Below are 14,875 nucleotides of genomic sequence, written 5' to 3' on the forward strand. Positions count from 1 at the left end.
CTAACAAATTTATTAGAGCATAAGCTTTCGTGAGCTACAGCATCCGATGAAGTGAGCTGTAGCTCACGAAAGCTTATGCTCTAATAAATTTGTTAGTCTCTAAGGTGCCACAAGTACTCCTTTTCTTTCTGACCACCTGGAATGCAAAGTCCAAGGGATTCACTACATCAAGGCAGAAGACAGTGGTAACTTTTCTTTAGCAGCAGTACCTGAACGTCTATCCTCCAACTTGTATTGCAGGTGTCAATCGGACTGAGACAGGACAGTCTTCTGGACCTGGCAAGGCGAGCTTGGAATTCCAGAGAGGAATGGAGGACAGGAGAAAGCCCCTGATTCCCTGAAGTTTCTTTTTATCACTGGAACTGAATCTTTTGTGCCAATATGACATTTTCCATTTTCCAGTCTGACAACTGAAATAACACGCTGTGTGGCTTGGAGTGGACGTTCTGAAGGGGCAACTTTGAGAGGCTACAATGGCTCTGACATCTCCAAAGGCCATGCTAGGGGACCTGCTGCATCCAGAAGAACCATCACTTGATAATGAAAACTGTCACCATTTCCTGTCTGCAAACATCATCGCAGTAGGTAAGTGAAAGCTGATTAGCTCCTGATTTTATTGTTGTTGGGAATTTAAAACTTCTTTTCTTGTGGTTTTTGTTTTGGAAGCTATGGTCTTACATGGGGCATCTAGTTTTCTTGATTATGGGCTGCACTACGGCAGTGGTTTTCAACCTTTCCAGACTACTGTACCCCTTTCAAGAGTCTGATTTGTCTAGTGTGTCCCCAAGCTTCACCTCACTTAAAAACTTACAAAATCAGACATAAAAATACAAACATGTCACAGCACACTAGTACTGACAAATTGCTTTCTCATTTTTACCATAGAATTATAAAATAAATCAATTTGAATATAAATATTGTACTTACATTTTAGTGTATAGTATACAGAGCAGTACAAACAAATAATTGTCTATGGAATTTTAGTTTGTACTGACTTCATTGGTGCTTTGTATATAGCCTGTTGTAAAACTAGGCCAATATCTAGATGAGTTGAAGTACCCCCTGGAAGACCTCTGAGTACCCCCAGGGGTACATGTACCCCAGGTTGAGAACCACTGCACTAGGGCATTGTACTGTGCTTGGCTTACAAACGATTGGGGTGGATTCTCTGATCTGTCCCACTCCCTTTGCACCACTCAGACAGTGCAGAGGGATGTGTTGAGAAATGAAGGCAGAGTGGCCAGAATGTGATCTGCTCCAGCAGTCCTCGGCTGGTACATGGTCCCTAGGAGACCATGAACCAGTGGCATAGTCCAGGACTCAACAGAGAATCTCGCCTCTTAAGTTTCACTGAACAGTAAATGTTCTGAAAGGCTTTTGTGACCTGTCAACACAAAACAACACAACAGACCAGTCAATCTGTCTATTTGTCTTACTCACACACAGACTTTGGACAAGCCTCTTGCCCTTTTCCATGCCTCTATTGGTGTAAAGCTGGGTAAATTAAAATATGCCCTTTCCAGCACCTTTCACTTGAGCATCTCAAAGCACTAAACGAATAAAACCTCTGATCCCTGCCTCAGGTAAGTAAGGGGTATCGAGGGATCACGTCTTACAGCAGCTGTTTGATAGATGTCTGTTCTAGGATTTAATATACATCGTTACCATCTCTAAGATTGAAGCAACACTACACAACTGTTCAGCCTAGGAACTGAAAAAGGATGCAGAATCCAGTTAAAACAACAGACACTTGGTGAGGCAAAATGTATTTGCACTGGAACTTGCCCAGACGCCTGGGGTTAACTCCCAATGCTTACGAAGAGATACACGGGATCTTTAGTGACCACGGGTTGAAAGGACTTTGTTTGACAAGCTGCCCTAATGATGACACCTTAGCAACGCAATTTTTCACAGTACTATTCTGGGCCAATTCTAATTTGGAGGGAAAGTCATTAGCAAAGTCATTAGTGCCACTTCCCATAGCCTCTCTTCATTCCTTTGAGGTCCCCTCCCAAGTACTGATGAAAGCCAGCTCAGCTTACCTTGGGAGAGCTGGGAGGATCGCTGTCTGTAGTGGTATGGGTACACTGTAATTGTTTTACTTAGCCTTGATCTTTATGTTGGCACAGTGCACAGAAACCTCATGGTAACGATTAGATGGAAAGGTTGAGTCATTTGCCCAAAATTGCACATTGTGTCTGTGTTACAGACAGGATTAAAACCCAGCTTTTGTTTGGCTTGCAGTGTGTTGTGCTAGACCCTAGTCTATAACTCATCCTCAATGCCTGTGTTACTGAGTATCATTTAAGGAGATTGAAATTGGAGCTGTGTTTATATATGTTGCTTTGCATAAAAGAGCTGCTTGCTTTGTCCGTGTTCATAAGTGCATCCCATAGAATCTGTGGGATAATTGTGTTATGAATTTGTGGTACATAGTACCATAAGATTATTGTGGTTGTAAAGAGAGATTCATGTAGCAGTAAATGAAGCTTTCAAACGCTTCCTGAGTCAAGCTAGGCCTAATAATCTCTTTATGTAGGCAATCAAATTTAGGCCTCAATAGACTGTCTTAAATGTTTTTGAGATGCACTTGAATAAATGGGAAACTGAACTGTGGTCACCAGGACTTTAACACAGTGTTAACCAACATTACAAACTGGGCCCTCCAGCTTGTTGGGGTCTTATAATGACAATCCATATTTGATGTCATTCCCTAATGTGCCAAAATTGGGAAGCCTGACACTAAAAAGTGGCATGGGCCCAATTTCACAGGGAAGTTGCGAAGGCAGAATAAAACTACCCTTTGTACAACTGTACACATAGGCATCTAAATATCTGGTTTGTGCATCCAAATGCAGGTTGTAGCAGGCAATGGCAACACATTGTTCACCCTCCCCTTCCCCTACTGTGACAGTTTGGCCTGAAGCACCAACCTGACTGATAGTGGCTAACAGTCTTCTGAGGGAAAAGCTAAACAGCCCCTGTTAAGGTTCACCATCTGAATCTCTCACCAGGCACGTTCATCTGCCACTGAAGCCTGGTTAACAGTGATGCCCCTGACAAATGAGTTAATTAAATGGAACATCCTCACTGGACAGTGGGCAACTTGGTGACTCGTTCTCTTTGCTAATTAGCTGATGTAGGCTGAAAGCAATTAATATTATATGTAAAAATGAAGCTGGCAAGAGAGTTAATTACAGGTAGAAAGTTGATTTCTCCCCACATGAGAGATAGAGAATTTAAGGCCAAGTCAAAACAGTCCTTTGAGGTCACCATTAGAAGTTCAGTGGAATGTGCATCATTTCCTGTTCAGGGCAAGTAACAGAAAACTGACCAAATACGTGTACTATAGATCAGTGCTACTCAAAGTGGTAGTCTGTGGACCGGTGGTGGTCCCCGAGCCATCGGCTGCCGGTCTGCACGCACATTGGAAAAAAAAATTGCCAGTCCCCCACATCAGATAGCTTGAGAAGCACTGTCCTAGATAGCTCTTGAAATCAGATTACAAGGATGAGACCTGTTGATCAAGTCAATGGGCTAGATCCTTAGATGGCATAGCTCCATTCCAGGTTGGGACAGCGACTTCAGATGGTATACGCATAGAAAATGATGGAATCGTCCAACCAGGATGTGTTGAATTCTATTAGACACCTAAATCATTGACTTGTCCAGAAAAAAATATTCATTAGAAACTACTGGGCATCCCCTTAAAATGGTTAAATTTAAAATGATCAGTAAATGTAGGAGCAGTTGATGCAATTCGTTGTGCGTGTGTGGTATGGGATTCTCTCGATGTGTATGAAGTTTTGGGAAAAAATTGAATGTTTCATGCAAATAGTATGCTGGCGCCAGAATGAGTTTTATGTTAGGGATCTCAGGGACTTGTTGATTATACATAAAATGAGTGAACAACTTCTCCTTTGAGCAAATTTGATACAACTAAAAGGGATGAGATGGGAAACACTGGGAACTCTGAATTCTAGCAAATGGTATGTTGTCCTAACAGATCTGATTGGCCTTGAAAAGGTAGCTTAGCAAATGAATAACTAGCAGGAGTTCAGTCTTTTTTAAAGACATGGATGATTAATGTAATTGTTTGTTCTCTCTTCCCTCTCCTGTACTGGGAAGTAGCAGAGAAGCCTGTCTTAGAAAAAAATATGTCTAGGTATGTGTATGCTCAGCAAGGCTGTATTTGTGGGTTAGCATCCATACAACTGCATTACATTTAACTGTGGAAAATACAAAATTGTTAAAACAAACAGCCTGCAAAGCCTGTGTGTGAACATAGGATGTGAACTGGGGACCTGATGCAGTGAGTTAATGTACTGATTGCTCTTTAGCCCCAGAGACCATAGCAATGTGTAGTTCCAGTTCACCAGCAAGGCTGAGTAGCTGGTTTTGCAAATTCTTTCCATCCTTTAGCTCACAATTCAGTGTTTTTTCTCCATGTTCAGGGGTTTCTGCTTTTCTGATCTTGTGCACTCTGATCTGTTGTGGCCCTCATGGGAGAGGAAGAAATGAGGCCAGTCCTAGTCACTGTTTCAAGGGGAGCATTAACCTTCAATCTACCATGGGCCAAATCTTAGCTCACTTATTTATTGATTGCTAAACTCCCATTGACTCATGGGACTAATGGAAATTGGCTTAGCTTTGAGCCATTGGAAAGCCTGGGATTGTTTACTATAGAAAAGAGACGAGTAAAAGGGAACATGATAAAATAATGAATGGAACAGAGAAGGTAGATCAAAAGATTCTGTTTTCCCTGTCTCATACCACAAAAACAAGGAGACAGTAAATGAAATTAAAAGGGGGCAAATTCAGTACAGATAAGAGAAATATCTTTTTACACTAAGTGTAATTAGACCATGGAACGCCTGAAAATCATGGAGGCGAACAATTTAGCAAGATTCAAAAAGGGACTGGATGTCTTATATGGATCAGCTGTCCCACATCTGCTACTGTGGGGTTCTTACACCTTCCTCTGATGCTGGCCACTGTCATACAGGATAGTTGGCTAGATCCAGTCTGGCAATTTCTGTATTCCTAAAGTCCATGAAAAAAATGTATAAAGAACTCAGGGTTTAGCCCCATGCAAACTGTCAGCAGTAAAAATGTGTGCCTTGGGCTCCCTCATGGTCTCCTGAGAAGGGGAACAGCACACATGCTGTGTCTGTCTGCAAGTCTGCTGAAACTTTTGGGAGGGCAAAAGTTCACTGTGGTTTTTGCCCTTGTTTGTTTGTTTCCCTTCTTGTGGTAAGAGCAGTTGATACTAATAAGAAAGAAATGTCAAAAATTGTATGACCTTATATTAGTGTTGGGAAACCTGCAGCTTGCAGGCCGCATGCGGCCTATCAGGGCAATCCGCTGACGGACTGCCACACAGTTTGTTTACATTTGCATGACTGCCCACAGCTCCTGGCCAATGGGAGCTGCAGGAAGCCGCATGGGCCACAGGGACGTAGGTTGCCCACCACTGCCTTATATAGAATGAAATGTCCCTTTTTATGGCTTGTGCTAATGCAACTTCCATGGCTACCTTTCATCTTTCACCTTTACATCTTTCAGCCACCAGCACTGAATTCACTTAAATATTTTTCTTCTTCTCTAATTTTTAATGAGTAAGCTCCAGAGGGAACATTGGATGGTGGAAACCTGTGAGGGAGTTTCAATAATCATCCCCTCGTCATTCAGGTGTGAGGACAGTATGACGAGCAAGTGAAACCCAATGATTACTTTTTAAAAGCCAAAGGTCCCGAGTAAGATCCTTGACTGGTGTAAATCAGTGACTTAGGGGAAGACTTTCAAAAGCTGCTATGTTATTTAGGAGCATCGATTGAAGATTGGGACTTATGCTTCTGCATTCCTTAGGTGTTTTGGAAAATCTTCCTGTTAAGTCAGTTGAGCAACCACAGTTTATACCCGCTGATGTTCAGGCCCCTTAACCCTAAGGTGTTTCAACATCTGAATTGAGAGCTTACATATTTACGCTAAGAATGATGATCGCTCACTGTTGCTGCTGTTTGTTGAGTGCTGTCAGGGTGTTTGGAGGAAGAAATGGTCGCTAAAGAGTTTCTCATGCTACAGACGCAATTTAAAACATCAGCTGTTGACCAGAGCTTGAGGGAGCCGGGAATTGTCCAGTGGCCATTGTTGAAAGTCTTTGTGGGCTCATGGGTGTTGTAAGAAGGGATTTGAAGGAGATGGAGCAGGTTGCTTGATGCACAAGAGGAGCACTGAATTTGGCTTGAGATTTCCCATGGGATTTGCACCTCGTAAAGCTAGGCTGCATTTGATTGACTCTAGCCCATGAGATGAAATTCACCCTGTGCATCGACATGTGCACTGCTTAAGCACTCAAAGTAGGGTTTAAATTGTGCCGAGGTCTTGTCGTCTGGTCTTGCACAGGGATGAATTTCACCTGATGGGTCAAATCCCCATTTGGTGTAAATCAGTGTAGCTTCACCCTTTTTACACAAGCTGAGGGTCTGGACCTACATGTGTTGCTCCTACTAATATTGATGGGAGTGAAACCCACTTCGCTGGTTACAGCACATCAGTGGAAAGATAGATCCATAAGTGATGGCAGCTGTGCCAGTTCTTGTCTCTAGTTACCTAAGTGTTTTTTTTTTCCCCCAGTAGAGCTAGTCCATCTAAACATGCTTCTTGGTTCACAGGGAGAAGTAACTAGTGAGATATTCTGCATCATTTAGTAAGCTGTTGTGTAATTTGTTCCACGTAATGTAAGATAATCATCTGGCCACATAAAAGAATCCCAGCTTATTCCAGCAAAGCTTTTTACTTTTTCAAAGTAATCGTCTGAAGAGTGAGAGGAAATGAACTGTTTCAAAATTTCCTGCAGTAGCAATTACAGTTCTAAGTTACCATGTGAAGACTTGCACACTTTGTCTTCCTGATCTCTCCTCAGGAATGTTGTCCCCATCTCCGGAAGGTAAGATGTAATTATAATTCAATGGCCACAATAAGATTCAGGCCCTGATCCTGCAAGTTGTTCCTTTTTGGCCGATCCCTGCATCCATGCAGAACCCCATTGGTTTAAAGAGAGGAAGTACTTGCAGGATCCTAGCCTAAGTGTAATCCCTTATGAAAAAATCCTGTAGAATTCAATAAAGAGTAGTAACCCTTCTATGGGATATTTTAGACTGTCTCATAGCAATATAGTTATAGATACAAACAGTGATGTAATTCTCTATTCAACTCTCTCTATACTGGATTACTTTCCATAGAAAGTTTGTTTATTTTTCTGGAACCCCATTAAATGTCTGCTAGAATTGTATTTGTTTCATTGCAAATTACCAAAGCTCTTAAGCACGTGTCTGAATTAAGCTTGTGCTTAAGTGCTTTGTTGAACCGGGATGGACTGAAGCATTGCTTAAATGCGCTGATGAACTGGGGCCTTAATTCCATAGTAGGTAGGTGCCTACGTTCCATTGAAATTCAATATACACTTAATTGTCTTAGGCGCCTCTGAAAATCACAGACATAGTTATTCCAGATGAGTAAGGGGCATCCGATGAAGTGAGCTGTAGCTCACAAAAGCTTATGCTCTAATAAATTTGTTAGTCTCCAAGGTGCCACAAGTACTCCTTTTCTTTTTACGGATACAGACTAACACGGCTGCTACTCTGAAACTGGACTTTATACAAGAACCTTAACTGTGTTTCTTAAGCTACCAAATGGAAGAGTATTTCAGCTCCTCAGCTTATTATGGGGTGACCAAACTAACTGGCCCTCTGAGCCGCATATGACAATCTTCGGAAGGTCAAGAGATGGGTCATGCCTCTGGGGGTTTGGGGCTTCCCAGCCTTACTGGGCAGACGCCGGAGCAATGTGCATGCCCAGCTTGGTCACATGGTGCCGCTAGGCCCCCTCCCTGCATGGCAGCTGCTGGAGCTGGGAGCTGTGGTTGTGGGGAAAGGCAGCAGTAAACAGCTGGGAGATGCAGGGAGAGGTGTCTCCCAGTGGAGCTAAAGCAGCAGCCCCTCCCTACAGTTCCCAGCTGTTTCCTGCTGCCTCTCCACACAGAACTAACACCTGGGAGCTGCAGGGAGGGGTTGCTGCAGGTAAAGAGTGGGGCCATGACTCAAGCTGTTCAAGGGGGGGCACAAATTTATTTATTTATTTATTTCCATAAGGTATATCAATTTATTGTTTGATGTATTCTGTGTTCAGAATACTGTGTGTCTGATCCAAAGTTCATAGAAGTCAAAAGACAGACTTCCCTAAAAGCAGACCTTGCAGGGTTATGGATGCCTAGTGAAATTCGCTCCCATGTAGGGGCCCATTCCAGCATAAAGTTTAGGCTAGGGATGTAAAAGTTTAACTGGTTAACCGATAAGCATCAGTCTTATTGGTTTTGGTTAACGATTAAACTCTGTTGCCCCACAGAGCCCAGGACTCTGACTGCTGCCCTGGGCGCAACGGCAGGCGGCAGAGACCCTGGCCATGGTGGCGGGCCGCTGGGGCTGGCAATGGGCGGCAGAGTCCCCGGTCATGGCAGTTGGCTGTGGGGCCTGGCGGCACACGGCAGAGTCCCTGAGCACAGCGGCTAGCAGCTGGCACCCCAAGCGCTGATGTGAGCAGTCCCATTAACTTCAGTGGTACTCCTTTCATGAGGAAAGGTATGCACGCACTTAGGTGTTTGCAAGATTGGGGCCTAACTAACTACTCAGTCTTTTACAACATTGTTGTGAGGTAGCTGGATAAATAGTAGTATCTCCATTTTATAGATGGTGAAACTGAGGCACAGAAGGGGGAGGTGCCTGCCCAAGGCTAAAGAATGAGTCAGAGGTAGGGCCAGGATTAGACTGCGGGACCTCCTGACTCCTAGTTTTGTAAAGATTCCAGGGCAGAACAGGGGACTAGAAGGTGAGGCTGCTTGGATCTAATCCTATCTCTGCCACCAACTTTGTTAAGCAGGTCCTATAACCTCAGCGTGGCTCAGTTACCTAATATCGAACTGGGGTAATTCTCAGTTATAGGAGGGTTATCAAAGGGTTTGAGACCCTTTGAGATGTGCAAAGTATCTGTATAATATGATCTGTCACTGCTTTCCAATGGATGGAATGTTCTTTCCATGCCGGCTGGAGCAGATGTAATTGTCTCTCCCTAGTGGCTGCAGCCTACAAAAGTGACCCTATATAGTATCAAGGTAGAGTTGAGATTATTATCTAATAAATTTCTGGGGTCTAGCATTGCTTCCTAATGCAAATATCTGTCATATTGCTATTAGTTGTTCTAGATTTTCAAAATTTAGGTATATGTTATAAGCATAAAGTGCTGTTTGTTGCACCTACTGAGTACGGCCTTAATGGAGTCCAGAAAATTGTATTAACCTTTAAAAAAATCTAATGTCAATTTCTTTGATGTTAGAACACACAGTATTCTATGTCTGTCCAGAAAATCCTGTTTCATCTGAGATCTATAATAGCTTTTAGCTTCTGAAATAAAATAGTTTTGAATCAGAGCTGCACAGCTGCTGACAGATCTGATTATTATTATTTATTCACTTTAGGATTTCTGTCCATTTTTATAGTCTATTCAAATTAAATTCTATGATGTTGCAGATCTCTCTCTCATTTGCAAACCACATTGACAGCGATTGCTTTCTTTCTCTCTCTTGTAAATTGGGTTTGCGAGGGATTTGAAAAGGAGATAATGGAATCACAGAAATTTAGAGATGAAAAAGATGCATTAGAACATCTAGTCCATTCCCCATGCTCCCAGCAGCACAGGATTAAGAAGAGCTATTCTGCTTGCTGCTGCGTCATATAAACTATCTTGCAAGAGGATTGTCATGGTTCCTTCCCCACTCTGCGCTCTAGGGTACAGATGTGGGGACCTGCATGAAAACCCCCTAAGCTTATTTTTACCAGCTTAGGTTAAAACTTCCCCAAGGTACAAACTATTTTACCTTTTGCCCTTAGACTTTATTGCTGCCACCACCAAGCGTCTAACAAATATATAACAGGGGAAGAGCCCGCTTGGGAACGTCTTTCCCCCCAAAATCCTTCCCAAACCCTACACCCCCTTTTCTGCTTGATTAAAAATCCTCACCAATTTGCATAGGTGAACACAGACCCAAACCCTTGGATCTTAAGAACAATGAAAAAGCAATCAGATTCTTAAAAGAAGAATTTTAATTGAAGAAAAAAAGTGAAAGAATCACCTCTGTAAAATCAGGATGGCAAATACCTTACAGGGTAATCAGATTCAAAACATAGAGAATCCCTCTAGGCAAAACCTTAAGTTACAAAAAGACACAAAAACAGGAATATCCATTCCATTCAGCACAGCTTATTTTATCAGCCATTTAAACAAAACAGAATCTGACGCATATCTAACTAGATTACTTACTAAGTTCTAAGACTCCATTCCTGTTCTGTTCCTGGCAAAAGCATCACACAGACAGAGAGAACCCCTCCCCCGCTTTGAAAGTATCTTGTCTCATTGGTCATTTGGGTCAGGTGCCAGCGAGGTTATCTTAGCTTCTTAACCCTTTACAGGTGAAAGAGTTTTTCCTCTGGCCATGAGGGATTTAAAGGTGTTTACCCTTCCTTTTATATTTATGACAAGGATGTTTTTATTTTTAGGATAGACTATATTTTTGGGACCTCTCAAATAATAAGTGCTTTTTACATGTAGAAATATTACAGATGGCTATATGCACATGTGTTTTGTTAAGGGGGGATGGGGATAACGGCTGTGAAGGGATGCTATGAAAAATAGCTGGAAGGAGCCAACAATATCTTTATTGTCACTGTGCCGCATTCCAGGGAAGGTGGGCTTGATCCCAAACAAAAGCTGGCCTTCTACAGAGGAATCCTTCTGCAGTCCTGCTCATGACCTTACTTGCATCGACTAGCGTCTGTTCTTCTTAATTCCTAAATCGCTTTTGTGGCTAAGACTGACTGTTGCACCATCCTACTGCACCCATCACTGATTTCAGCCTTCACATCACAATAAGTGCAAAGCAACGCAATCCTCATTGCAGTGATAATGTTGGTGTTGGGCCGTTGCCTCTGCCAGTGACCAGTTCCAAATTCTTTGGAGGAAGGCAAAAAATCCTCTCACAGTGCAACAGGCCAGTTGTTCCATCTGGCACATGATGAGGTGGGATGACTTCTAGAACTCTGTGTTGATTAATTAGTTTATACTCTGAAATATGAAGCTTCATTTGGCTCAGTTAGGTGAGCATATACGCAAGAAAGGATTGAAGGAAAAGAGGAAGAAGGTTAGCTCCCTCGCTGATATGAATCAGTGTAGCTCCATTGATGATAACCAGAGTATCACCAGATGCCTACAGTCTGCTCCTGCATCTTGATTCATTGCTCTCAGGGGGTCCTTGAAACTCTGTGTTATCTGTGATTCCCCCCCCCCATTTTGTCGATAAAGACAGCAACTGCTTTTTTGAGCTGTTATGTCCTAAGGGAGGGAAATGCCCCTTTTCTGTGTGGGTCATGACTAACTGGTTGATCAAACATTAGTAAGTAAAAAATAATGGAACATGGATAAGGGGTTGCTACTAATCAGTTTTCTTGCTAATAGCTACATGTCCTCAACAAAGTAGCATTATTAGCAAAGTCAACATTAAGACGGATGTGGCAAATTCAATAATCCTCTATTTCTAAAATGTGCTCTGACATGTCTGGGTCTACTTTGCCCTGTGGGTATGATGAAAGATTGCTATGCACAGACATGCAATCCCCATCCACTTTCGGGAGAGAGAGGTACTGGTAAGACTGCCGTGACTATGAGAAGATAGTGCACTGCTTGTCCACATGGGCCATACGACCTGCATAGCAGGTTTTCGCATTCAGGGCTGAGTTAAGGCAACTGCTATGAATGAAAGGCTGTTTGAATTGACATCAGCTCTCTGAACACAATGTTAATTGGAGTTGGATCATTGTGAACTCTCTCTGCGTCAGGAGTGAGATTTGAACTAATGTGAGGATTGTGCTAGTGACGTGTGTAGCCGGGAGAGTACTTGCTTAGAATTAGATGACACATCTCTTTATGGGTAAGGTTTCTCCAGGGTGTTTCAATTTAGCTGCAACCAGCTTATTGTGTTGCTAATGTGTAGTCAGTGGACACTGTAGAATCGTAAGGCCAAATCAGAGTAGATAAAATCAATGATTTTTTTAAAAAAATTTAAAAAATCAGATGTTTAAAATTTAAATCGGATTTTTTTGATAAAATGGTTTTGAGGAAAAAACTTATCTAAAGATAGATACATTGTAGCTCAAAGATATCTCATTATGGAATAGGGATTATAAATTCTAATTCTATAGTAAGAGACAATATATTCATGTAATGTTTAAGAAAAGTTTTGTAAATGAGTTCCAATAGTTCACGGATTAGGGACCCAATTTTATGGGGTTCCAGGGGCTTCTGTATAGATTATTTAGGTTAATCTTTCGATCTATTCAATGGGACTCAGTGCTCAGTCTAGAAGATTGCACAGAGTTACTTAGTTTTGCAGTTCTCAAACTATTGATTTGTGTCTCCAGAGGTAACATGATTGTTGACAGCAAAAATTTCATTTAAATCAAATCCACCCTGGGCCAAATCCTGAAATCTTTATTTAGTCGCTACTCAGAGAAAACTCACTGGCTTAAATAAGAATTTTGCCTGAACAGAGACCAAATGAAAACAGAGTAAAGGCTGTAGTCTAGTGGATAAGGTGTTAGACTGTGAGTTGGTAGACCCCAGGTTCTGTTCCCTGTTTTGCCAGATCCTGGGCAAGTTACTTCGCCTTTCTCCCTCCTTTGTCTAGTTTGTTTAGACTGTAAACACTGACTGTGTCTTAGTGTGAGTTAGCACAGCGCCTAGGGCCTGAATCCTGGTGTAGGCCTCTAACCAGGACTGAAATAAAAATAAAGACAGCAGGACTTGACCCAAAGAATTAGAGATGGGAGATACATGGGAGGTTCTGTTGTCAGGTGGAATTATCAGGGATTGAGTCAATTATCAGCCATTTGTGAACCAACCTGCAGGCTATTGTTAGTGAACCCCAAGAGGAACTGAGTCCTGTGGGGTTTGCAGAACTAGAAGTATGGTCAGCTTCGAGTAAGTGCTATAGGGGGTCTGTTGGAAAAGCATTCCCCTCACACAAAGATATTCTATTACAGAGACCCATAGGTATATTCCCAAGAAAAACAGTGGTATGCCTTTTGCAGTGAAGACTGTGTAATAAGTGAAGAGCATGTTGCAAAAGGCAAAGGTTGATTTACCAAAATCATTATGTATCCTAGGTAACATGCAATTTAGTTTAGAGCTACGTAATCTAATTTTGTGAGTGAGATGATGTACTAAGAATGGAAAAAAGATGCAATTAATTTTTGTTAACATTAAGAGTAAAAATCAGAGAGGGACACAGAGATGAGTTAAAATAAGTGTCAGTCAGTCAACATCTACTAGAGGCAGTGTAATCTTGTGAATTGAGCATCAGGATAGGAGCCAGGAACTCTCAGATTCTAATCCCCAAACTCACCCAGTGTCAAAGTTTCCATCAGATCCTGAAGCTGGTTCTCCCCCCCCCCCCACGCACACCCTGACTTTCCAAAGCAAAGTAAATGTTACAATAATAATAGTACCCAGCTGTTGCTTAGCTTTTTTGGCCCATAGACCCCAAAGCACTTTACAATGGCATTGTCTTTATCCTCATTTTATGGATAGTGAAACTGAGGCCCAAAGGGAAGTGACTTATCCAAGGTCAGAGTTAGGAGAACTCTCAGGTGTCCATAGTCCCAGGCTAGTCCCTTTCCATCTGCCAACCAAGGAATACAGACTGAAGATCCTTCTTCATCACACAGGAACAGGCCAGTCTGTCTCCTTAAGGAGCCTGCTTCCCTTCTTTCTGGAAGCTGCATACATGTATCTAAATAGCAGAATTTGGCCTAGAATATTGAAAACTGAAGATGGGTAGTGAGTGAAATCAAAAGGGATTGCACTGGAGGAACACCTCCTCCCCCTTGAGGCTGCTAATGTGACATGCCGAATTAGTGACAGATTGTTATATCTGCACAGTGAGAGATGGACCCCTAAGTGCTATGCATCATGTGTGCACATCCAGTCCCAGATAACTATTAGAGAGGGATCCAAACTAACCCTTTGATCTGAACATCCCCAAATCTAGGGGGAATTGGGATCCAGAATTACATTGGAACTTTATGGCTAGGCCCCAGTTCTATGGTGAGTCTGTTCCCAACTGTGAGATGAAATATTGGGTTAGTTTGCATCCAGTGCTGGATTTGTACTCATTTGCTTGGGCCTGTCCCTAGCTGGCAGTGCACTGAGGCTATACTTCTGACATTTTCTGATGCAGCTTCTAACTATCAGTTACCGCTCCAGCCAAATTTTCAACAGGCCTCACAAAAAACAACCTGTGCTATTTACAGGTGCATCTGTTTATGAATGCAAGGAGGCAGCCAGAAGCACGGACTCTTGTTTGCATGAGCAGGCACAAATAAATGCATTACGGTCTCAGCTCCTGGCCTGCAATAAGCAGGGGGACCTTGCGAATTGAAAATAATAGTGCAATTGAATTAATTTACTTGCGGTTTCTATTTTAGGAAAATCTTTCCTCTGCAGCTCGTTTTAAATACCTTTCCCTGATGTGGGATACAAAATGTATGGGTCCCCCTAGCAGGAGTAAGTTCTGGCTGCAAAATCATCTGAGACTTCACGCCACACATTGTTTTATCTCCTACTGTGAAAATCTCCCATTAAATGATGCCAAAGTGGTTATAAATTGGGCCTCCTATTTAAAGTGATGTATAATTTTAATGAGTAATATGTGCATGGGGCATGAGGGGGAAGGGAGGCTGTAACATCAGAACCTTTGGGGTCACTTATT

At 42.3% G+C, this 14,875-nt stretch overlaps 1 protein-coding gene across 1 annotated transcript in view; it reads left to right on the forward strand.

The window, feature by feature from the left end:
- Positions 1–14,875, forward strand: part of PLCH2 (phospholipase C eta 2) — a 322,908-nt gene that overhangs the window by 31,750 nt on the left and 276,283 nt on the right. Inside the window, 1 exon segment of the mRNA XM_038376889.2 lies at positions 241–585. Coding sequence (XP_038232817.2) covers positions 474–585 — 112 coding nt within the window. The 5' untranslated portion in view covers positions 241–473.

The sequence above is a fragment of the Dermochelys coriacea genome, chromosome 18, assembly GCF_009764565.3.
Source record: "Dermochelys coriacea isolate rDerCor1 chromosome 18, rDerCor1.pri.v4, whole genome shotgun sequence".
Taxonomy (NCBI): domain Eukaryota; kingdom Metazoa; phylum Chordata; order Testudines; family Dermochelyidae; genus Dermochelys; species Dermochelys coriacea.